Source organism: Galeopterus variegatus, unplaced genomic scaffold (genome assembly GCF_000696425.1).
Source record: "Galeopterus variegatus unplaced genomic scaffold, G_variegatus-3.0.2 Scaffold5613, whole genome shotgun sequence".
Classification (NCBI taxonomy): Eukaryota; Metazoa; Chordata; class Mammalia; order Dermoptera; family Cynocephalidae; genus Galeopterus; species Galeopterus variegatus.
Window position 1 is genome coordinate 114,807 of NW_007731724.1, and position 26,600 is coordinate 141,406.

At 33.5% G+C, this 26,600-nt stretch overlaps 1 protein-coding gene across 1 annotated transcript in view; it reads right to left on the reverse strand.

The window, feature by feature from the left end:
* The window catches only part of PPP1R9A (protein phosphatase 1, regulatory subunit 9A), a 117,696-nt gene extending 91,503 nt beyond the window's left edge, over positions 1–26,193 (reverse strand). Inside the window, exons 1-3 of the mRNA XM_008589724.1 lie at positions 26,138–26,193; positions 24,612–24,716; positions 448–583 (exon numbers count right to left, since the gene is read on the reverse strand). Coding sequence (XP_008587946.1) covers positions 448–583; positions 24,612–24,716; positions 26,138–26,193 — 297 coding nt within the window. The remainder of the gene's footprint in view (positions 1–447; positions 584–24,611; positions 24,717–26,137) is intronic.
* Positions 26,194–26,600: the final 407 nt, after the last annotated feature.

The following is a 26,600-nucleotide window of genomic DNA, read 5'->3' on the forward strand; positions in this document are numbered from 1 at the left end:
GGGGGGGGGGGGGTGTTTTTCACTTAAAATGTTTACTGATTTTGGGGGGAAAAACATTACATATTTATCATGGAACATTTGGAAAAGATTAAAAAAATACAAAGCAAAGAGAGAAAAATCACCTAATTCCAGCAATAAGATAGCCATTATTCACATTATAGTCTTTTTACCCTTTTTTGTTTCCATAAATTTCTTCATAACCATGTGGTAATAATATGTTTCCACAGGTTTCACACAGTAAATAGGATGCCATGACTTGATTCATAAGTTAATATCAAGTGCAAGCAGTATTTCTTTTCTGTGAGGTTGAATTTTAGCTCAGTGTAGACACATCCTCCTTAAGAAACTTCAAAGAAGCTGTCACACTGTTACACAGTAGAGAATTTTATAAAGTAGGAAATGCAGTGAAAAGAAACGCAGGAAAAAGAATGTTTGCGTGTGACTCACCTCGTCATCATCAGCATCATACTGGGCATAGTGCTGCTCCAGCAGCTCTCTCTGACGCCTTTCTTGTTCCAGCGTCTGGCTTATCAACTGGGCAACCTCACTCACTTGTCCTGGTTTTTCTCGCCCAATAACAAACCTGTAGAAAGGTTAATGAAGACATATACAGTTATGACTCTCCAGCAAAAAGAGGGGCTGAGAAAAGTAATCAAGCCTGATATCTCAGCAGGGTCCATCGGGCCTCAAAAAAGGATTATCACCTATGCACTTCAAATGGTATGCCTATGTAGGAGGTAAGGCTAGCTTGCAATTAAGCTGACTTTTATGGACACAGCTCATAAAGGAAAAGAAAGGAAAAAAGTAAAGGATCATAAAAAATTATCACTTTGGGAGCAGACATAACAGATGTAATCCATTCTGTAGACACATTTTTTTATACCTTACAAAATGGAAACAAACTTATAATTTCCTGTACCACTGAACTTAAGAATTATTTCCATAATTAAACATTCTGAGGCAAAGCATAATATAGGTGGTTAAATAAACAGAGGGATACTGACTTTTTTGCTAAGTTATTAAAACTTTGGAGACAACAGAAAGAAGGAGAAACAGAGAGTATTTTTTATTTTGCTTTTAAAATGAAAAACTAAATAACAAGATGTGGTGAATTAATTCCCTTCTTCTTTGGGGGAAAAAGATGGTATAAGAAAGGGTGTCATTCAGGACATAAAAAAACAGAAGGAAATATCTGTTGATATTAATTCCTGTAAGAAAATAAGCCTAAAGAAAAAAACAAAGAAGACATTTACTTATTGCAAGCTACAGTCACTAACGTTACATCCTTCTCAACACAATGTGTTTTGCTCAACACATTAATATTCACTATTTTTCAACACCTTTCACACTAATACATGGTTCTATTTTTCTAATTATGTCATTTCTAATTATTAGTTAACATCATTATTTTGATTGTGACTCAGTTTAAACTTGTTTCTACACTTACTGTTTTCCTCTGATTTTAATACATTGCTATATTAAATCAACTTTAAATAAAATTTTTAAAAAACCCAAAAAACACTATTTTATGCCCACACACACTAAAGGTCAATTTTTTTATACTTAGATGTAAGCAATTAATTGTCTTTTTAGAAATAATTTTATATAGTTTCAAACAGGAATTAACTTTGAAATTATGCTTAGGTGTTCATTGATCTTTTGAGTTATTCTCCTTTGGGAATCAAGTATAAATAAAATGTATAAATACAATAATTCTTATATACATTTGGGTATAATTTACATACAATAAAATACATCTGTTTTAAATGTACAGTTCAATAAGTGTGACAGATTTATAAACCTGCAATCATGACATCAATGAAGATATAGAATATTTCCATCAACCCAAAATATTTTCTTATATCCCTTTGCAGTAAATCATCTTTACCATGGGCCCACATTAGTCTTTTCTAGAATTTCATATAAATGGAATCACACAGTATCTAGCTTCTTTGGCTCATCATAATGTATTGGAGATTTATCCATGTTGTTGCAAGTGTAAGTAATTCAATCCTTTTTATCACTAAATAGTATTTTATTGTACCAGATATACTTTTGGTTTATCTATTCTTCAAAATAGGTATTTGAGTTGAATTTTGAATATTATAAATAAAGTTACTATAAACATTTGTGTGCAAGTCTTTATGTAGACATAAGTTTTCATTTTCCTTAGACAAATAATAGTGGAATTGATGAGTCATATGGTAAATGTATGTGTGATTTTTAAAGAAATTGTCAAATTATTTTTCGAAGTGGTGATACTATTTTATATTCTTAATAGCAATGCATGAGTCTAATTGCTTTACATCCTCACCAACACTGAGTATTGTCTTTTAAAATTCTAGCCAGTATCTAAGTGATATATCTTATAATGGTTTTAATTTCCCATGTCCTGATGACTAATGATATTAAGTACCTTTTCATACACTTATTGACCATTCAGATATCTACTTTAGCAAAATATCTTTTCAAATCTTTCACCCATCTCTAAAAATTGGTTTGTCTGACTTTTTACTATTGAGTTGTAATAATTCTTATACAATCTAGATACATACTCTTGTCTATATATACTGTAGATATACATACATAATATACATGTATATGTTTATGTATTTAATTTTATTATCTTCTCCCAGTCTACGGCTTTCCTTTTATTTTTTAAATTGTGTCTTTCAAGAAAGTCTAATTTATCACTTTTTTGAAAATTCATGCCCTTTGTTTCCTATCTAAAAAAATGTTAGCATGATTAAATTTTACTAAGATTTTCTATTTTTCTTCTTGAAGTGCTAATGTTTTGCTTTTATATTTGGTCTGTAGTATTTTTTAACTTAATTTTCATGCATGATTCATAGTAAGAGTGGGCTTTCAGTTCTTTAAAATAGATAACTAGTTGTTTCAATATCATTTGCTGAAAAGATTATTCGTTACCACCATTAAATTGGACACATTTGTTGAAAATTAGTTGACCATATATTTGTGAGTTCATTTCTGGGTTTTCCAATCAATTTCATTGATGTGTTTATATTATGTCAATACCACACTTCCTTGAATATTATATAGTAAGTCTTGATACTAGGTGGCATATGCTCTCCAACTCTGCATATCCTTTTTCCTCTTCATTTCCATATAAATTTTATATCAGCTTGCCAATTTCTAAAAGAAAGGCCATTGGAGTTTAATTTGGAATTGCTTAATCTACAGACCAATCTGTGGAGAACTGGTATCTTAGTAATATTGACTGATGTTTAAACATGGTGCATCTCTGTATTTATTTAGATCTTCTTTACTTTCTCTCGGTAAACACTATAGTTTTCAGTATACAGATCTCAGACACTGCTGAATTTATCTCTAAGTATATCATGTTGTTTGAAGGTATCATAAGTGGTATTGATTTTTATTTTTATTTTATTTATTATTTTTTTAAAATTTTATTTTGTCGATATACAATGTGGTTGATTATTGTGGCCCATTACTGAAACCTCCCTCCCTCTTCCCTCTCCTCCCTCCCACCCAACAATGTCCTTTCTGTTTGCTTGTCGTATCAACTTCAAGGAATTGTAGTTGTTAAGTCTTCTTCCCCCCCGCCCCGGTTTTTTTTTTTGTGTGTGTGTGTGTGTGAATTATTTTTAGCTCCCACCAATAAGTGAGAACATGTGGTATTTCTCTTTCTGTGCAAGACTTGTTTCACTTAATATAATTCTCTCAAGGTCCATCCATGTTGTTGCAAATAGCAGTATTTCATTCGTTTTTATAGCTGAGTAGTATTCCATTGTGTAGATATACCACATTTTCTGTATCCACTCATCTGATGATGGACATTTGGGCTGGTTCCAACTCTTCGCTATTGTAAAGAGTGCTGCAATGAACATTGGGGAACAGGTATACCTTCGACTTGATGATTACCATTCCTCTAGGTATATTCCCAGCAGTGGGATAGCTGGGTCATATGGTAGATCTATCTGCAATTGTTTGAGGAACCTCCATACCATGTTCCACAGAGGCTGCACCATTTTGCAGTCCCACCAACAATGTATCTATTCCTAGCATTTGTACAAATTTTAAGAATGTTTTTTTTCTATTTATGTGAAGAATGCCATTGGCATTTTTTAGTGGTATTGATTTTTAAATTTCAGTTTCTAGTTATTTGTTGCTACAGAATGAAAACTGAACACTGGCCTTGAATTCTATGAACTTACTAAACTTGGTTATTAATTCTAGTAGATTTTTGGAGATTCCTTAGGATTTTTCTGCATAAAATATCATATCCATATCCACAATGAAGAAGGATATATTTTTTTTATTTCTTCCTTTCCTATTTGTCTATTATCTATCTATATATCCATCCATCCATTCCTCCATCCATCTATCCATTTGTCTATTTATTGCCTTACTATACTGGCTAAGACCTCCAGAATATGTTAAAAAGATGGTCTAAAAGTAGACATCTTTGCTTCGTTTCCTACTATTCTAGAATATGAGTTCTGAATTGCCTACAGATACAGAGAGTGATTTCATTTGGAGATATTACAGTTTCTATGGTTGAAGATACAGTCTTTAATGTGCTAAACTAATCTAGACATATAATGACTACTTTGAATTTATTATATTTTTGGTAAATAGGCAAATGTCAAAAATTATGTCTTGTGATATAAAGATAAAGCAATTTAGAAATTCATATCATAGAATGATAGTTTTAGAAAAGCCTAGATTGACCTTTTAAATGTATCATAAAGTGAAGTTTGAGGAAGTATCACTTACCTACTATAAAGCTGGCAGTAAACTGAAGGAAGCAGCTAGTGTACAAAGTGCACATTAATCAAAAGCAGTAGCCACACTCAAAGTAAAAAGTAAATTAGAATTAAGATTCACTTAAGACATAAATTCTTTAAACTCATTTGGGAATTACATTGTTAAACCTTTTAGTTGAATAATATTTCCTAGGAATAAAGAAGTTCATTTTCTCTGCAAGACAAGTGTTTAGAGTTACTCTGAATGCAATTCAGGGAGAAGGAAAGATGATATTTGGAAATTATTCACTTGCCAAAGATTTGAACCTATTGCTGTTAATTCCAGAGATGAATGAAGACGTCTTAAGAAAGACCCCGTGAGAGATTTTAAAGCAAAAAATTATTTAGAAAACCCAAAAGCCCAAATTATAATAGATTATATCATAAATTATATGATCATATAATTATAATCATATATGATCATATATAATCATATATTATAGTAAATTAAAACCCTAATATGATGGGCAAGTTTCTTCCTATCCTCAAAAAACTAATCCCTAATTCTAAGCCAGAATTATTCATGATGCTGAAACTAAAAAGAAATGAATGCATGTATAATCAAAGTTTCAGAGAAAATAAGAGTTGTTCCATACTTCATAAGAAAGTAGCATTTTAAATCATGGAGACACAGTTGCTCAAAACTCACAGCTTGGCTTTCTGAATTTGCCCCTACTATTTAACATAATGTGTTATTTGCCCAATATTGGTTTGTACTCAAAGTCACTTTAAAATCTGATGAAAAGGAAATAATTTGCAATTGTTTAAAAGATAGACAATTCATCTCATGAAATAAACTCATTTTTTTAAAGTTTTATGTTACAGTGCCTTCATTCAGGCAGCTATTTTGAGCAGTGTTATAGCACCCAGCTACACACATCTTTAAAGCCAGTATATCCAGTATAATTTGTAGTACAGATTTGTAATAATAGAATGTCATCCTGATAAGTAAGGTCCAGAGGGAAAGCACACAGAAGTGGAACCAAAGGAGTCTCTCTGCCTCATTTTCCTCATGTAAAAATCAGTATCTAACCCCATGTGTCTGAAGGCACAATTTAAAAAAAATGTGGTATACACATGAAGGCACTTTTAATATATATTGAATGAACTACTATTATGACAAAACTGGTAAAATATCCCATTTTGAAAAATTTATAACATTCAAACTACCTTCCTATATGTTAAGTCTTTGGTCTACTTTTAAGCTGTATTTATAAATATGTCCTAAAAGATCATATATACAAACTAGCATATATAGAATTCAGTAGAAAATGTAAAATTTAAAGTAAGGTTTTTATTTCAATTATGAATTCAGAGTATGGATATGTTGTGATAGCACAACTTAGGGGATAAAATGGTCTGTAAAAGGGAAAAATGGCTTTGATAGGACAAATTTACCAAACTATAAATACCAGTTACTGGTTCTGTGACCTTGAATGTATTAGTATTTCTAAGCCTTAGTTTCCATATTTGTAAAATGAGTATAATAGCTATAAAAAAGAAATATTGTATAATCCATATGAAAAGCTTAACTAAGTACCTGGTGCTTAGGAAGCATTTAATAAAGGTTTATTGCTATTGTTATCTAGATGATGCATTAGTTTTATCTAGATAAGGTCAAATGTATCTAAAAGTACTTACTGTACACACTGTCTCAGCTGCCTCTTATTTGATCACAATTTTGAAAACACAGTTGTAAGTCTACCATAGGAAAAGCATAAAATACTTGCATTAAAGTGTGTTCTGAAAACTGTAATTTCAGTTATCGTTGAAATATAAAAGTATGGATTACATGATCACTTTAAATTGAATTTTTAAGACTTTCAATAATATAACAACAAAGTCAGCAATAATTAGTCCCTCTAAATATATGTGACCAAACAAACTGATGTTTCTTCACAACTATGATTCATATCTCAGAAACTAACTCCACCTGAAATGAGAATACACACAGGTGAATCAGCCTGTTTCTAAAATTAAATTTTCTTTATGAGAAAAATATTTTTTGTCATCACTTTCTAATTTTTTTTCTTTGCTTCAACAGGAAATGGTGTGATCTTTTTATTTTTTAGCTATAAAAACTAAGTAACAGAAACCAAACTAAAATAAAAAATTGAGTATTTCTTAAGCTTATGATTGACAAATAATGGCAATACTAAAACTAAAATCTATAATTAGGGTTTATGTTTTTAGCAGGCTTTTTTCAAGTGTTTTAAAAAATTATCTTTTTTCGGTGTGAATTATTTCACTGAGAACTGCCCACTCTTCCTCTCATGCTGAGATACAGTAAGCAAAGGGAGATAGATCAGTTAGTCCTTTTCTTTGCATCTATTATCAGATCAAGTAATGTCCACGTCCTGTCCTTTGGAGTTTAGTTGTCTAGATTACATGGGATTCATCTGATTAATTTACCAAATTCTCTGGTGAGCCATCAAACAAAAACTAAACTATAAAACTGCATTTATAATTTGTTAAATTCAAGGCAATAAAGACCCTATATGTTCTGTGTGAATGCTGTGAGAGTTTAAATCAAAAAACGAGCATTGTTAAATGCTTTATTTTTCAGATATATAAGTTGTTCTAATAAAATGATATACTAGTCAAAAATGGCCTTAAATAAAGTTAAAATATGAAATTCTCAGTGTGGGATTAGCTAGTGTAAAAAAGGAAAAGCTATACCACAGTATGATTATTAGTTCTTATATAATCAATTACTTTATTCAAATCTTCTTTAAGCAAATATTTATTATACGTACACCCAAAGCTGAATGATATATCTTTAAAAAACAAAAAGAAAAATAGATGCACAAACTTATACTTGAATATCGTGTTGTGATAGATACCCTTGTGAGCCATGGGTCATAAGATCACACAGTGCTTTTAAAAATTTTTATAAAAAGGGTCTCACTTTTTCTGTTTGATAACATTATATGGCCTTTCTCTGAACCTGACAGCTTTTTAAGTATTCAACTTAATTCTACTGAGCAAATGGTGGTAAATGTATCTCCAGCCACTTCCAGTAAACTTCGCTGATAGTAGTTAAAGTCTTAGACAACCAAGCTTTCTCCCCCTTACTCATATCGTAATTGCATACTCTTACATATTTTTCCTTTCCATATTGGGAGCTAGATTAATATACCTTACTACATATTTAACATTTAAATTTTTAAAATTAGTCTATCAAAATGTTTGCTTTTGAAAGCTAGACCTGAAATATTTAAACGTAACATAGGCATTAGCTCTTTGAAATTAATTTTTTATCTAACCCAACACTAATTATAAGAAATATTCTTCTATACTATATTTCAATGTAAAAATAAAAGTTAAATTTTTAAAAACCACTGCCTAACACATGCTACTTCAAGGACTACATACTAGTTAATAGGTATAAACTTAAAAGATATTTTCCAAAAATGCTACATCCTTTCCAAAAATAACATTTTTATCTATTTGATAGTTAGCTTTGGTGTCTCAGGTTTAAATATTTATGCACAGGAACATTAAAAAGGTAATTTGAACAGTTTATCAGATAGAAAGAACAAATTAATGGTTATTAGAGGGGGATGGGGAAGGAGAGAAGGGCAGGGGGAAGGGGAAAAATTAGATAAGGGGCATAAAGAATAAGTATGATTTGTAACCATGAATATGCTAATAACAAATTTTTTTTTTTCGTGTCCAGCAACGGATTGCAACCCTCAGTGTCGCGCCCGTACCGGACCGGGACCGGCAACGGGATCGCAACCCTTGGTGTTACGCCCACACCTCACTCAGCCAGTGAGCGGGAACTGGTCTGTATGTGGGATCCGAACCCTCGGCGGGAGCGCCGCCGCGCTCTCAAGCAGCGCACTGTAGCAGTGCGCCACCGGGCCAGCCCCAAATTTTTTTTTTGAAAAGGTAATTTGTAAAATGTTAGTCTGTATATAGCGACACCAGAAAATGTCTCATCAAGTCAAAGTCCTCATTAACTAGTTTTTTAAAATCCCCACTGGTTTTAATCTTCCTAACACCAGTGGTTGTTGATCATTCTTATATATTAAGATTAAAAAGTTATTTTATCCATGGTTCCAAATCATTAGCAGCTTCTCCCCTTATGTGAAGGCAAGGGGGTAGTCTTAGGAATAAACACAAAATTCACAATGACTGATGATTTCCGTGAACATGTTTCCCCTTACATATGACACACTGTTATGCACAATTACAAATCCAAAGGCTCTGATGAAAAGTGAAATTCTCGATTGCCGCTGGTTCTATGATAGCAACAAAAACATTACTGAAATGATACAAATGAAATGAAAACACTTCAAATTTATTGTACTTCAAACGAAGATCTAAGATATACCAATGATTCTGTAAAAGAAACAAAAGCTTCCATATTTACAAATTATTTGCCCAGATGTGTATCCAAATATAAACATGTGCATATCCATAAAAAGCTCACTTATAATTCCTTTATATTTTCTTTTGAATATTATAACCTCTTCCAAAAGGGGTAGATAAATACTTAAGACCTTCAGATTATTTTTCTATTGTGTGGAACTACAATTCTTACAAAATCCTGACCTTCAGAAGTATTATATGGCTTCATGTTTAAAAGTCATTAAATCCAAATGCTGGGGATAAAAGCACAATAAATGCATAGTTATTGATCATGGGTAGTGAATACTTTCCAAAAAGCATTTAAAGTTCAATGTGAATGATACCGAAGTGCAAACATATAAATTATTAGACATGTCCTCATACGTAGTGGATTGTATTATGTCCCCCCAAAACTCACTGAAGCTCGAATTGTGTCCCCCAGGTTTTACGTATTAGAAACTTAGCCCTTACTGTGACTGTTAAGAAGGTAGGAAATACTGTTATGGTAATTGAAAGGGACCATGTAGTAGTGCATGGATTAAAAATGGTGGTCAGGGGCGTGGTTCTGAGGGCTTTAAAAGGAGAGTGAATGAAGAGGTTGCTCTTTCTTGCTCTCTCTGCTCCACCATTTTCGCAATGTGATCCTCTGCCATCACTGAAGTCACCACCAAAGAAAGCCTTCACCAGATGCGTTCCCTGGACTTTGGACTTCCTAGCCTCAGAAACTGTAAGCAGTAAATCTTGTTTTCTTTATAAAATACCCAGTTCCATGTATTTTGTTATAAACAACAAAAACAGACTAATACATCTGATTGAAACAAAATTTCTCTGCTATAACATCACTTCCCTATAACTACTGTCAGTACTGGGAAGTCTGTCTGGAGTTAGAAAGAATACTTACTCCTTTTTTCAGAGTTCACTCTTTCACATGCTTTACAATTGTCACCATGTCTTCTTTAAACTTTCTATTTTTAAGGGAAAAGGTTGTACAGTCTCTTAAGAAAAAGATGTTTATATCTCTTACCATCCAGGTCAATCTGTCCTTGATAGTCTCAAGTTTTCTAAGGATCTTCTTAAGTTGGGTATGTAACATTAAATAAAGATTAATGTTACACCGCAATCTAACATTAACCTATCTGTCCATCCACCTGTCTGTCTATCCATTAATCTGTCCATCCATCCAACTAGTTATTGGTCACTACGGTGGTAGGCAGCCTCTAACATGAACACAAGTGGTCCCTGAATTCTGATATTCACGTCTTCAATAATTCTCTCCCCTTAAGTGTCAGCTGGACATAATGACTCACTTTTATCAAATAAAATACAGTAGAGTTGGTGGGATGTCACTTCAAATCATGTTTAGAGAATTCATGTTTAGGTTATAAAAACATGGCAGATTCCACCTGGATTGGGCACTCTCTGGGATGACTTTCTGGAGAAACCAGTTTCCATGTTGTGAGACATCCCTGTAGAAAGGCCAACATGAGTCAGCTGGGAAGTGGAACACAGAAACCATAAGGTAATAAAAGCTTGTTGTTTCAGGTCACTAAACTTTGGGGTAATATGGTATGCAACAATAGGTACACCAACTGTGCCAGACACAAACACAACAGGAAAGTTTCTACTGTAGACTCAAGAAAACATGAATTCTCAAAAATTATGTTACAAATCCACGTTTGAATAAGGAAAAGGGTCCAGATGCTGAGAACTTCATATAAGATATATTTTTTTGTGGTAGGAAGTCAATAAAAATAAAGGATTTTTTAAATAAAAGTACACAGCACCCTAAAATCTACAGATTACTAAGGAAATTCAGTTTGATTGCATCTGCCTTTGTTACAGAGATGTAGTCCTCCTTTTCAAATCACCATCAACAACAACTAATTAACATGGCGTGCTTTTAAAGTTAATCATAGCTGTTATCACAGTTTTAAATTCAGTTTTATTGAGGTCAAATTTATATACAATAAAACTGACCGATTTAAGTTGCATAATCTGATGGGTTTTGGTAAATGTATACATATAGTTGTGTAACAAACACAATAACCACAACATAGAAGACTTTCATCACCTCAAAGATGTTCCTTCCTCCTTGCAGGCAATTCCCTCCCTTAATCTGTGGTTTTTATTAGTCATGGATCTGCTTTCTGTCACTATAGTTTTGTATTTTCTAGAATTTTATATAAATGGAGTCAAGCAGCACAAAGTCTTCTATTACTCAGTATAATGGTTTTGTCATATGTGGCATTGAATGTATCAGTCGTTCGTTCTTTTGTACTGATGGGAAATATTTCATAGTATGGGATGTAATACAATTTGTGTATCCATTTACCAGTTAAAGAACATTTTAGTCTAGTTTTAGCTATTATGAACAAAGCGCTTATGATTCCCCTAATGACTGATGTCGAGCAGCATTTCATGTGCTTAACTGTATCCCTACTTTGGTGAACTGTCTCTTTAAGTGATATGTACATTTTCAATAGGGTTGAATTAAAATCCTATTGAATTATAAGAGTTATTTATATCTTCTAAATAATAGCCCTTTAGCAGAAAAATTTTTGATGAACTCAGTATCATAAAGATTTTTGCCTGTTTTCTAGAAATCTTATAGTTTTAACTGCTGCACTTAGGTCTGTGATCAATCTTCAGTTAATTTTTATATATGCTGTGAGAAGAGAGTCAAGGATTTTTTTTTTTTTTGGCTTTGTTTTTGTTCTGTTTTGTTTTTAATGAGGCTATCCAATTTTTCTAGCACCATTTATTGAGAAGACTATACTTTCCTCCACTGAATTATCTTGGTGTCTTTGTAAAATAATCAATTCTTTATATCTGTGCATGTCTATATTGCAATTATCCATTCTGTTCCATTAATCTCTATTATTATCCTTATGCCTAAACCAGACTGCCATGATCAGTGGAGCTTTCAGGCAGTGAAAGTTCTCCAACTTTCTTTTTAAAAAATAACTTCTACATATTAACCTGCTGAGATTTACATTGGGGTTAGGTTAAATCTACATATTAATCTGGGGAAAAGTTAAATCTTAACCATATTGAATATTCTGATCCGTGAGCATGGTCTATTTTTTCACTCATTTAAGTTGTCTGTATTTTCTCTCATCAAAGTTTTGATGTCTTAAATATAGAAATCTTCAACATATTGCTACATTTATCCTAAGTATTTAATGTTTCTGATGTATAATGTTATTTTTAATTTAAAATTTCAATTCTTTGCTCATAAGAGTATATAGAAATACAATAGATTTTTATGCATTAACCTCCTTTCCTGTCACCTTATTGAACTCTTAACAGTTCCACTACCATCTTTTGTAGATTCCTTAAGATTTTCTATATAGATGACCTTGTTATCAGTGAATAAAGAGTTTTACTCCTTCCATTTCAATTTATGTGCTTTCCAATTCTTATTCTTGTCTCACTGAACTAAATATAACCTCTAGTACAATGCCTAATAAAAGTAGTGAAGGTGGGAATTTGCATTGTTCTTGATACTAAGGTGAAAACATTTGATCTTTCACCATTAAGTATTATAGTAGCTGCAGGTTTCACTTGGGTACTATTTATCACAGTAAGGATGTTCCCTTCTATTGCAAGTTTCTTGACTTTTTTGTTTTTTTAAATCTACATCTGTTGAAATGAGCAAATAACTTTTCTCCTTTATCCTGTTGGTATAGAAAATTCCATAGGTTGATTCTCAAACATTAAATCAATCATGCATTCAAAACATAAATGTCACTTGGCTATGATTTCTAATCCAATTTGGATTTCTGTGTCTACATGCATGAGGCATATTGGTATATAATGATTGTTATTTTAATGCATTTTTCTGATTTTAGTATAATATTAATACTTGCCCCATAAAAATAGTCAATACGTATGTCCTCCTTTATGTTCCAGAGACTTTGTTTAGAGTTGGTATTATTTCTCTTTATTGTTTGATAAGACTCACCAGTGAAACAAACTAGACTTAAAATTCTCTTTGTGAGAGGGCCTTAACTCTAAATTCATCTTCATGTACACACACACGAACATAAGGTTTGCTTATTTTCATAGCATTGTCTTCTAAAAAAGTTAACCATTTAGACTAAGTTGTTGTACTCTCTGGTTACTTCCTATAATATCTGCAGGATTTGTAATGATGTCCTCTCATTCTAATAGTGTCTTCTCTCTTTTTTAATCTAATAATTCTGTCTAGAGATTTACCAAATTTATTGATCTTTTCAAAGACTGATTTCTGAAATTTACTTTGTCTAATATCAATATAACCACTCAAGTATTCTTTTGATAAATGCTGGCATGGTAAACATTTTTCCTTCCTCTTACTTTTAACCTATTTAGGACTTGCTTTTAAAAAAAAATCTAAAATGATAATTTCTGCCTTTAAATTTGGTGATTAGACTATTTACATTTAATATAATTAAATTATATTACTGGTAAGTTTTGATTTAAATCTACCATCTTACTGTTTGTTTTCTATTCATCAATTCTCTTTTGTTTCCTTCTCCTGTATTTTCTTCCTTCTTTTGGATTGAGTACTTTTATGATTCCTTTTTATCCCATTAACTATAACTCTTCATTGTGTTTTCATAAGTGTTCATTTATATATTAAAGTACCACTTCAATTTATCACAGTCTATCTTCAAGTAGTATAAAACCATTTCACATGTAGTATGAAATATATACCTTACAAAAGCATAATTCCATTTCTCCAAACATTCCATCAAGCTATTGTTCTAAATTTTATTTCTCAATGTTTATCTTTGCTTTAAAAAGTTAATGATCCTCAAAAGAACTTTAAAAATTTACCATGCTGGAATAAGGGGGGGGGGCCCACGGGCCTCAATCACAGCCCCCATTCCTACTCCTTCCATCCTATTCCCCTCTCCTTTCCCTTCTCCCCCACCCCTGCAACTGCTCCACAAATCTTAGGATGTAAAAAATAATTATTTATTTATTTATTTAAAAAATTAGAAGTCTTTTATATTTACCCATGTATTTATAATTTCCATTTCTCTTCATTCCTCTAGATTTTCATTTCATGTGATTTACATTCTGAAGAACTTCCATTAAAATTTGTTAAATTGATAGAGATGAATTCTCTCAGTTTTTATATATAATAAAGTCTTCATTTTACCTTCAATTTGAAAGCTATCTTCCTGAGTATGAAATTCTAAATGTTCTTTCAGAACTTTAAAAGTATTACCCACTTTCCTTGGTGTTGCACTATTTCCAACAAGATATTTGGTTCTCTGTACATAAGATGTCTTCTGTCTCAGGATGTTTTTACAATTTTCTCTTCACTAGTAATTTCAAACAATTTGATCATGATGTGCCTTCATGTAATTTTCTCCAAGTTCCTTCTGATTGGGATTTATTGAATTTCTTGGATCTGTGATCTTATAAATCTTACAAATTTCCTCAAATTTGGAAAATTTTCAGCTATTATCTCTTCGGGTATCTTTTCCAGAACCCATCTGTTCCAATCTGTTTGAGATTCTAAAAACACATATTAGTAGCTTATAAATTGTGCCATAGTTTCCTGATACTGTGCCCATTTTTCCAGTTTTTTATCTCTGTATTTAAATTTGTATTCTTTCTTAGTTCAGTTGGGTAGAGCCTGGTGTTGCCTCGCCTTCACACCTCAATCCATCTCACTGGGGATGGTACACATCAGACCACCAGTAATGAAAATAATGACAACAAGCTCCAAATTGACCTGGGGTAAATTTAAAAACTTCAACAGTCAAATAGGTTTCAATAGCTCAGCCCTTAAGCTCAGTAACTCATTTGAGAAACAAAAATTAACCTAAAATCTACCTGTTTAACTAGATGGTCTCAAATTTTCTGGCATCCAGCTGGTTATCTTAAACAGACTTCTAAATTCTCTTCTAGTCTCATCTATGTATTTCTTCACAAAATCCTATAGTAGAATTCTATGCTATGTTCTTAAAGGGAAGAAAATCTTCTCTGCATCTTCTCGAAAAGGCTTACATACTTTGCTTTACAATGTAAATTTGTTATCTTGCTTTCTTTAAGGCAGGGTGAGGCCTCACAAATAAGTCTTTAAAAAAAAGCACAATCTAAACTTGACAGTCCTTTCTACTAGTGAGCCTTCTTTTTACATCTTGAACAAAACCTATAAGATCCTTGTTTGTTCTTGTTGTTTATGTCTGCATATATGTGTGTAAGCTGTGTGTTATGTCTATATGTTCATGTCTGTATGTGTAATTGTGTTGTCAGCAGGATACCAAATTGGATTCTAATTAATGCACGCTCATTAAATAAATAAGTGTACTTTTCTAGTTCACATGACTTAAATTTTCTAAAGTTTTGATAAATATATTTTCAAAATTTGATTTAAACCTTTTACCTAAATTTGTCTCTAGGTCAATATGTCTCCTTGTTATCTCACCTCTGCCTCCTGGCCATGCTGGGAGAAACAATATCTTTTAGATATTATCTTTGTAAATACCACCCTCTGTCTTAAGCTCCGCATGGCTCCAAATGCCACATGGAAACCTGGGACCCAAAATGGCTAGTGAAAGGAAAACTACGCCAAATATTGCATAGGCCCTAGTTAACATTAACTGATAAGGGTATAGATCTAATACACCAAGTTTTTCACTGGGAAACCATAAATATATATTTGGTAAAAATGCCTAAAACTCAAACTGGGCTTTGTATAATTTGCTTTGATAAATGGACACCTGTTTACTAACCTGAATGTATAAAAATGTTCTTATCAGCACACATCATTGCCTGGGTTTACTAATCAAACAGGATTACTAGCAGTCTTTTCACTTGACTGCTCTTTTTTTTTTTTTTTGTCTTTTGTCTTTTTCCATGTCCGGCAATGGATCGCAACCCTCAGTGTTGCCCCCGTACCGGACCGGGGACCGGCGACGGGATTGCAACCCTCGGCATTGCTCCCGCGCCTCGCTCAGCCAGTGAGCGGGAACCGGTCTATATGTGGGATCCGAACCCTCAGGCGGGAGCGCCGCCGCGCTTCCCAAGCGGCGCACTATCCAGTGCGCCACCGGGCCGGCCCCTCACTTGACTGCTCTTAATACAAAATTGTAAAAGGTTTTCTTTGTTCCTTAGACAACTGGTTTAAGAAACTTATTTCATGATAATTTCTTGTGCTTTCTGCCTTTGAAACCCTCTGTCACTTTGGTTTTACTTTTTGTAATAATTTGTGATCTTATTCAGCTAAGTGTTTTAAGCCTTTTGTTATCTGACAAAGCTTTCCAAGTCTAAATTCTGAAAGCTTAAACTAACTTTGAGGAGTTCCAAGGGCCCTGGAGCTTCTCAAAGGATATATAAAAGATGTATCAAAACTAATTGGTTTATTTGATAAATTAGACTATATGGGAAAGCACTGTCAGTACTGAAGGTGTTATGGCTATGTGTTCCAAAATCATGTAAAGTTCTTAAATATCTGTGTCTTGATATAAATGCTACCGGTCATAATCTTGGTTTAATTATAATTTTAAAATGTTATGTCTTCAAATATTTCATGAAAAAACTCTGATAGGTACAGTTTCCTGACAAACTTTGAGTTCATAGCTTTAAACTAAAGTTCCAAAATTCTAATGAAGAAACTAATGGGTTTGTGAAATTGTTCACAAAGGTCAAAACAACAAAAGTTAATTAGTGAACTAATTAAAAAGAATTATGGGTTTTTACAATTTCCTTATTTTGAAACACTGCTGGTTCTCTTAATGTTTTGTTTTCCAAATTTAAGAAAACTCTCTCCTCTCTCTCTCTCTCTCTTTCTCTCTACCTATCTATAACTAACAACAGTTTGGTAAAGTGTCACTTAAAACAGAAGTAAAAGCATTTTTCTCCCTATTTGATCCCGCCCAAATTTAATAACTTAAAGCATTCTTGTGATTATTATGGCGATGTGGCTATTTTTATAAATTCAATGAAAGTTAACTCTCTCTCTCTTTATAACAGGATATAATTTAGAACTCTTTTTTTTTTTTGTCTTTTTGTCTTTTTTCGTGACCGGCAACAGATCACAACCCTCAGTGTCGCGCCTGTACTCGACCAGGACCGGCAACGGGATCGCAACCCTCGGCGTTGCCCCCGCTCCTCGCTCAGCCAGTGATCAGCCGGTCTGCATGTGGGATCCGAACCCTCGGCGGGAGGGTAGCAGTGCGCCACTGGGCCGGCCCTAATTTAGAACTTTTGATATAAGATAGCATGTCTCTCTTCTAAGTACTGACCCCTCTTTCATGTTGTCTTAATTTGGCCTAATTGCTACTTAATCCTGCTGTTCATCTTTCCCCCCAATGTGGGACAGATCACCACCTGGGAAAGGGCTTCCCAGAAGCATGGGATTTATACAAAGAACAGACCTTTTCAATCAAGATATTGATCATCAATGCTTTTATGAGGAATGCCTTGATCATAAAGGGGGAAATAATGTCTTCTCTACAAAAGCAGTTCTCTAAATTTTCCTGGCCTTAAAGAGGGTATTGTAACTTGGGTGAGACATCCTGTTCCTAAACAAAAGACTTGTAATTGAACAAAAATTTTACAAAGACTAGATGTTTTGGAGACAGTAATGTCCTGGACAGGTGAACATTTACAAACTCTCTGGACTCAAAATCAACTATTATATGGAGCAGAATACCATTCTAGAGTTTCAACAATTGGTAATTACACCTAATTCATAGCACCTGGAAGAATGCCAATACAGCCGCCCTGAGATGATGAAATCATCTGTCCTCACCTGAAGTAAATTAAAAGAACTTGCCAGGCTAAATGATACCAACTTTGCTTTAAATGCTTTTGTTTTAACTATGAAAACCTGATCTATAGCGTTTGCCTTTTCTTTTAAATAAATAAAATGGGGGAAGATGTAAAGTATGCATAAAACAAATGTATTTCACAGGGCCTGGTTTCCCAAAGCCTTGCAGTTTCAAATACTTACCTTGCAAAGGACAGGAAATTTTCCCCAGGCTATATAGTCTCTGTTGTAAGATAAAGAATTGTACCACAGCAAGGTTGCTGGCTCAAAGACAGACAGGTTACTGATTGATATGTAAAGATACTGGGAAATTGCTGTAAGAAGAGAATGTTTGCTAAAATCAAGCTTTTATTAGTGGATTGACTTAACTGCATTATAGAATGTCACTTACTGAATGTTACCAGCTTCTATTGTAAAACTTGTTAAACTATACTTAGCAAAACCCCCACCATATTCTCTTCCTATAACTTCCTGGTCTGGAGAAAAAATGCAGGAAGAGAACCCCAATTCAGGGTTAATTTCCCAAATGGAGGGAATGCCTCCATCTTGAGGGTTCTGGAAGATTAACCCCTTTTTGAGGCTTCTCACTGCTCAGAAGAAATGGGCTTTGAGTAATCTTTGGTGGCTCCGTCACCCAGGGGGAAATGGGTGACAAATCTGTGGGTGGCAAAGCAACAGTGTTGTAACACCATGGTCAAGGGTTCAAATCCCCTTATGGGCCAGCCCAAAAAAACAAAAACTTAAAAAAATTTTTTTAAATAAATAAATTTGGATACTTTCTGTATGTCTTCAAATGAACTAATCTTTTCATATCACATATGCAATTAAATATTGGTATATAATGATTTTTATTTTAATGCCTTTTTCTGATTTTGGTATAATAGTAATGCTTGCCTCATGAAAGTAGTTATAATGTATGTCTTCCTTTATGTTCCAGAGGAATTTGCTTAGAGTTGGTATTATTTCTCCCTCTAATGTTTGAAAAGACTCACTAATGAAACGAACTGAATCTGAAATTTTCTTTATGAGATAGCCTTAATTCTAAATTCATCTTCATAAACACACACATAAACATATACAATCTTTTTCTTGAGTGAGCTTTGCTTATTTTCATAGAATTGTCTTCCAAAAAAGTCCTATACAATTGCAATTGGAGACTACTTTACTTTTTGTATCTTCTTATCATACTCAGTCCTTTCTTTAAATACTTATATATTTGGAATCTAGTTATAATAACTGTTTTAGTGTTGTCATATACTAATTTTATCATATCTAACATTTAGAGATCTGTTTATATTGATTAATTTTTCCACAAATTGTGGGCTATGTCTTCCTGTTTCTTTGCATGCATGGCAATTCTTGATTGGGTGCCATACATTGAAATATTTCTTGTATTCAAATGAATATTCTTGAATATCTCTGGGACCATTAAGTTAATTAGAAATAGATCTTTCTTAAGGTTGTTTTTAGGTTTTTATGCATGGGAAAAAGCTACATTCAAAACTCTGCCTTGAAATTTCATGAGTTAAATGGTCCAGTTTATTAGGTATATTCTCTACCTTCCACATTACAATGTTGATAGTTTTGCTAACTTTTCTGCCATTACACAACAAAGACCCCTTTTCTTCTGTAGAGGATTCATAAAGCAAATGTACTTCACAGGGCCTGGTTTTCCAAGGCCTTGCAGTTTCAAATATTGACCTTGCAAAGGACAGGAAATTTTCCTCATGCTTTAAAGTCTCTGGTGTAAGATAAAGAATTCTAACCTGCAGCAAGGTTGCTGGCTCAAAGACAAACAGGTTACTGAATGATATGTAAAGATACTGAGAAATTGCTGTAAGAGGGAATGTTTGCTAAGATCAAGCTTTTGTTAATGGATCACTTAATTGCCTTACTGGAATGTCATCTGGCTTGTTTCACTGAAAGTTACCAGCCTATATTGTTAAACTATAACCCCACCTATGTCTCTTGCTATAACTTCCTAGGCTGGAGAATAAATGCAGGAAGAAAACCCCAATTCAGGATTAATTTCCCAAGGAAGGAATGCCTCTCGCTTGAGGGTTCCGGGGAAGTTAACCACTTTGGGGCTTCTCACTGCTCAGAAGAGATGGGCTTTTAGTAATCCTTTACAGCTCTGTCACCCAGGGGAAGAGGGGTGACAAATCCGTGGGGGGCAAAGCAACATTCTTCCAGTTTACAATAACATTTTCAGTTTTCTTCTTTTAATTCCTCACCCGCTGCCTCCTCACAAGCCATCAGGTTTCCACAAACTGTCTCTGCAAGGCCTTTTTGGCTTTCACTAACAGTCTCTGCAAAGTCCTTCCATCCTTGCTAAGTCTAATCCCAAAGCCACTCCCATATTTATAGGTTTTTGTTATAACTGCAGCCCACATCCAGGTACTAACTCTGTATAAGCTGTATTTCCTGACACAAATTACCCTAAACTTATAAACATTTATTATCTTCAGTAGTTTCTGTGATCAAGGATTCAGGAAAGCTTGGCTGGTCAGTTCTGGCTTGTTACTTTCCATGTTCAATAAGATGTTAGTTGGGTGTTAAAGTCATCCAAATGCTTTATTAAGGCTCAAGGATGTTCTTTCAAGGTGCCACAGAACATAGCTGGCAAATTGGTGCTGGCTGTTGGCAGACCTAAGTTCTTCCTCATGTGGGTATCTGCAGAAGGATGTCTGAAAGCCTTCTCAACATGGCATCTGAATTTCTCCAGAGTTGGTGATCCAAAATGCCAAGGTGGAAGACACGATGCCTTTTATAACCTAGCCTCAGAAGTCACAGATAATTACTTCCTCCATAATCTAATCATCTGACAGAAATCAATATGGTAGGGGAACAGAAGAGATCATCAATAGCAGGAGAAGAGGATCATTAGATGAATGTTATATAAAAAAACATAATAATGTGATAGAGACTGACTTGGGGCTTGGACCACATAAATAGTATAATATGAGAAGAATTCATTCACTGAAGAGTGATTTTTAAACTGAGACTTCAAAAGGAGGAACCACCAAGTAGATATCAGGTGATACAGGGTTTCTGTTGGGGGGTGGCAGTTAGGAGGGCAACAGACAGAAATGGTACAAATAAAGGAAAATACTTAGAGCATATTATATTTGATGTGGCTTTTAGAAAGCCATATGAAGATGTCAAGCAGGAAGTTGGATATACTATTCTCAAGCTCTGGGGAAAGGAGACAGAGCTAGAGATATAAACTGAAAATGAAGAATAAGGCACAGATCAGTTAAAATATGCCATGTCTGACAAATAATTGGTAATAATTGGTAACCTGAAAGATAAAATTGAAGAAACTCTTAGAACATACTAGCAAAAATGCTAACCGATGGAAATCCTTAGAGAAAAGAAGATTCTGGAAGGAAATCTAATTCTCATTTACTACTGATTTAAGAAGAGAAGATCAAATCAATGAAGAAGAAATAAAGCAAATAATCAAATAATAGAACGTTTACCAACCCTGTCTTCAGATTGAATTCCAACCAGAATTATGCAAAAACAAACACGTACAATAGATCTAGATACAGGCTGGTAAAATCTCAAAGACCCAATTATGAGGGGAAAAATCTAAAAAAAGAGAGCAAAAAACAGAATACCATAAAGTATTAGGAATCAGATTAACACAAAACTTTTCATCACCAACTGTACATATTAAAAGACAATGGAGGGGGATACAAATTAAAACAATAAAGACACCACCATATACCTATTAGAATAGCCAAAATTCAGGATATTGACAACAACAAATGCTGGCAAAGATGTGAATCAACAGGAACTCTCAGTCATTGCTGAGGGGAATGCAAAATGGCACAGTGACTTTGGAAGACAATTTGCTGGTTTCTTACAAAACCAAATATACACTTAACCATATGATCCAGCAAACATGCTCTTTCTTGGTATTTACCCAAAGGAGTTGAAAACTTATGTCCACACAAAAACCTACACATGGATGTTTACAGCAGCTTTATTCATCATTTCCAAAACTTGGAAGCAATCAAGATATCCTTCAGTAAGTGGATGGATAAATAAACTGTGGTACATCCAGACAGTGTAATATTATTCTGTACTAAAAAGAAATAAGATATCAAGCCACGAAAAGACAGGGAGGAAACTTAAATGCATATTACTAAGGGAAAGAAGCCAATCTGAAAAGGCCACATACTGTATGATTCCAACTGTACGACACTCTGGAAAAGACAAAACTATGGAGTTAGTCAAAAGATCAGGGGTTAGGGAAAGAAGTGGATGAAGAGGCACACACAATTGTTAGGGCAGTGAAGCTACTTTGTGTGATATGTATACATGTCACTATACATTTGCCCAAACCTGTAGAATATACAACATCAAGACTGAAACTTAATGTGAACTATGGACTCTGGGTGGTAATGATGAGTCAATGCAGGTTTATGAGTTACAACAAATGTGCCACTCTGGTGAAGGATGTTGCTAATGGGGGAGAAAACTATGCATGTGTGGGGCAGGGAGTACATGGGAAATCTCTATTCCTTCTGCTCAGGTTTGCTATGAACCTGAACTTGCTCAAAAAATTGAGTTTTTTTTAAAGACAGCAATGTTTTCAAAATGCTGACTCAAATGGATCAGATATTGCCTGAAGCATGGTACTGATCCTCGGTCAATGCTATGAAATGTACCAACTAGGGGCAAATGATGTTATACAAACATGAATCCGTGAATAGTTTCAAGACATGATACAGCACCCTGTCAGACCTTGGGAAAAGACTTTTTATAGTCAATTAATTAAGACACTGGGTTATGTCATTTTAATCAATTAAGATCCTGGATTAAATAACCTGGTAGTGCAAAGTAGGCCAAAAATCCCATGTCTACATCAAGATTTTGCAAAGTGAGTAAGAAAATAAGGTATATGCCTTTAAAAGAAAAAAGTAAAATGCTATGTATTCTCAAGGTCAAAAAAGTGGTATGAATGAAGAGTTTTATCAGGAAGAAGAGGTCACTAGGGGCTAGGGGTCAAGAAGGCCTTCTTGGAGGGCAAAGGAGCTGCAATATGTTCTTCAGGATAGGTGGGTTCTAAATAGAAGAGAGTATTTTAAGCAGGAAAAAAAATGGCAGAGAGAAAGAATAATGCACACTAGCTCATCTGTATCAGAGCATGAATATAGGGGAGGGAAGTGATAAGACTGGGTAATGAAAGATGTTTAATACTAGGCTAAAGGGTTATGTTCTACACAGAATGGAGGTCCACTGAAGGTTTCTGAAGAGGAGAAAGATGTGATGGATGCAGAATTATTATTTCTGCTCACAGTCTTAGTTCTTCTACTACCGGAGTTAAACAGAACAGGCCAATTCTTTTTTGCATGACAGCCCTTCATATACTTAAAAACTGCAATTATGTTCCTCCATTGGGATAATGATGAGAGGACAGACTGAGGAAGGGAGAAAGTGAAATCAGGGAGACCAGTTAAGAAGACATTTGCAATTTGTACAAGGCTTGAAATAACACAAAATTATGTGGTCAACAGTCAGAAGGGAAAGAAAGAGATGCTATGACTTTATGTAATGACAAATACTTTTCCAACTGAGAAATATTCTTATAAGTTGAATGTATATCTTACATATTTCATTTTAAAATTTATTTTAAAGTCTAATGGGCAGCTTCAAAAACCAAGTTCTATACTGACATGGGAAAGGGCTATCTCAAGAACACACAGAAATCTGCAGAAAGACAATCACACCTCTGAGAGAGCAACACAGTTCTTCCTGCACTGTTTATTTTACAAACTTTTATCAGTATTGTGGGTACTCTGGAAGCATCAACATAACACTCATATAAATCATTTAGGTTGTATTCCTTAAAACATCTCTTCAGCATCAAAGGATGCTTTGCAGTTGAAAAAGTCTGAAGTCTAAAACTTAAATTCATGCTGTGCAACATAAAACATGCTGTAATAAAATCCTAATGTTGCCCTCTTTACAGCAATGTTAACCCAGCAATATTTTCAGAACATTTGGCAGTTTCATTTTGATGATGAGAACACTAAACCACTTTCATAATTACACGTACTAAATAATGTCTCCCTTAATGAGTTTCTTCATGGAATTTATGGAAAAGCATAAGACACAGCAATGCTTTAAAAAAAATAAGTAACATATGACCAAATAAAACTGATTTCAAACTTTGACTTTAGTTGGCTCAGGACTGCTTTCTTAATGGTTTCCCAACCTACAATTTTCAAAACCTCAGGGTTGGATATAATTTTCAAGGTCCAAGAGAATGTACCTTCTGCCCCATTAAGTTGGAAAAGTTATAGTTCACCAAAGATTGGTCCTGGCTAATTCTATATAACAATAAGTAGATTTTTAAAATGCATTTATTATCCTCATGTCAATCAGCCTACTTGTCCAAATTACACGTATTATTAAATGTATGTATAGTCATTTCAATTTCAGTTCATTGTATAACTGGCTTTGTTAAAAGGATTTGGGGCTTAAATCCATGTTTATTGAGGTTATAACTAGCAATTCTATCTTATTAGCAATTCTGAGTCTATTAGCAGTAAGGTACACTAAAATAGCTCAGTAATTAACCATATTGATGCACAGTGTACCCCGCTTGTCTTCATATCTTTCTAGAATACTATAAATAAATTCAACAAAATACAAAGTAACCAAATTATAAACATATTTACCTGACATTGCCCTTGGTGTTTCTGAGAACTGTTGCAGCGAAATTCTGTGTGACACCCACCAAGCTGATTCCATCCACTTCCACAATTTGGTCATTGACTTGTATTCTTTAGGAAGAAAAAATAAATTACCCATAATTAATTTTATGATAATGTATTATCATTCCCAATAAATAAACTGACAAAACACTTGATTTTTAAGATACTCTTATTTATCCAAAATTTGTCTTTTATGTGATGGTTCCAGATATTAATCAAATGCTTAATGTTTTTAAAAGATTGTTTTGAAAGACAGAAAAGAGTAATACTAAATTCAGTTTGCCAAACATCCATATTCATATCACAAAAAAATGATAACAGTAAATGTATGACATATTTATATCCTTTTGTCCTTAATTAATTACATGAAACATAACAGATCCAACTGAAATACTCTTTGGGCCTAATACCTAATCCCTTATAATATCTACTCTGTCCAAGGAAAAACATCACAAGGAATTATAGGAAATCTTCCTGTCCAAGTTGTATACTTCAAATATGTAATGTTCATGTGTATGTGTGTATTAACTTATTTATGTTTATGAGCAGTACACACTATTAACACCTTACAGTAAAGTTGAAGCCCCTTTACTATTTGTATTTACTTTTATTCCCTCCACCGCTTCCAGAGGTAACCACCATAGTAATTTTGGTGTTTAGCATTTCTTCTAACTTTTTGAAACAGAAACAATATGCTTGCACAAATAGGCACAGTCTGTATACATTTGTATTCTTTCAGAAAATATGAAGTTTACTTCTATTTCTACAACTTATTTTGCTTCACTCAACATTATATTTCAGACTTATCCATGGCTACCATAAATGCAATTCTAGCTAATTCATTTTAGCAACTATATAGTATTGTCCTTTATGAATACACCAAAATATATTTATTCATTATTTTGTAGATGGAAAATTGTGCTGTTTTCAATTTTAGCTATTATAAATACTACTATAATAACCAATTTCATATATGGCTTCTTACAAACATGTGAGTTTTTCCAGAATATATATATCGAGAAATGAAATTCCTGAGTCAAAAAATATAGGCATTTTCAACTGTAGTAGACAATGACAAATTTCCGCACTCTCAGGAATACTTGGCACGATCAGATTCTATAAGAAATGCCAATCATATAGATGCAAAAAGACATCATATCAAATTATGATTTTAATTGTATTTCTCTGATTACTCGTGCAGGTAAACATTTTCCATATGAGTCATCTGCCTACTTCCACAAATTGTCAGATCATTTCTTTATCCATTTGCTGGGTTAAGTGTCTTCTTCCTTACTGATTTATTTGAAATATCCTTATTTATCCTGTATGTTAATACTTTCTCAAACATGTTGCAAATACCTTTCTTTGCCCAATCTGCAGCTTGTCTTTATATACTTTTTTTCAAAATATGCTGGTTTTTAGAAAAATAATTTTTTTAAATATAATCACATTTATAGGTAGATATTTTTCATGTTTTGTTTAAGAAATACCTTTCTGCCCGAAGGTTATAAAAACTTCCTATATTTTCTTCTAAAGGTTTTAACATTTTGCTTTTCTGCATTAAGTAGTTATCCACCTAGAAATGATTTTTCTTTATTGTTATAATGTGTTGGCGGTCTAGTTTTATTTTTTTCAAGTGCATAAACAATTGGCCTAACAACATTTAATAAAGAGCCTATCTTTTATTCACTGATTTGTAGTGCTACCTTCTGTCAAGTTTTCAAATGTGCATCGACATGTCTGTGGGCTCTCAATTAGTTATTTGTCTCTTTGTCTACCCCTGCATCAATACTATATTGTCTTAGTTAATAAAGCTTCATAATTAGTTTTCACCTTTCATAGGTCAATTCCCCTAAAATGGTTCATTATCTTCAAATTTGTCTGAGCTAGTTTTTTAGATCCTTTGCTCTTCTTAATTAGTTTTGGGTTTATTTGCCAAGTAGTATAAAAACA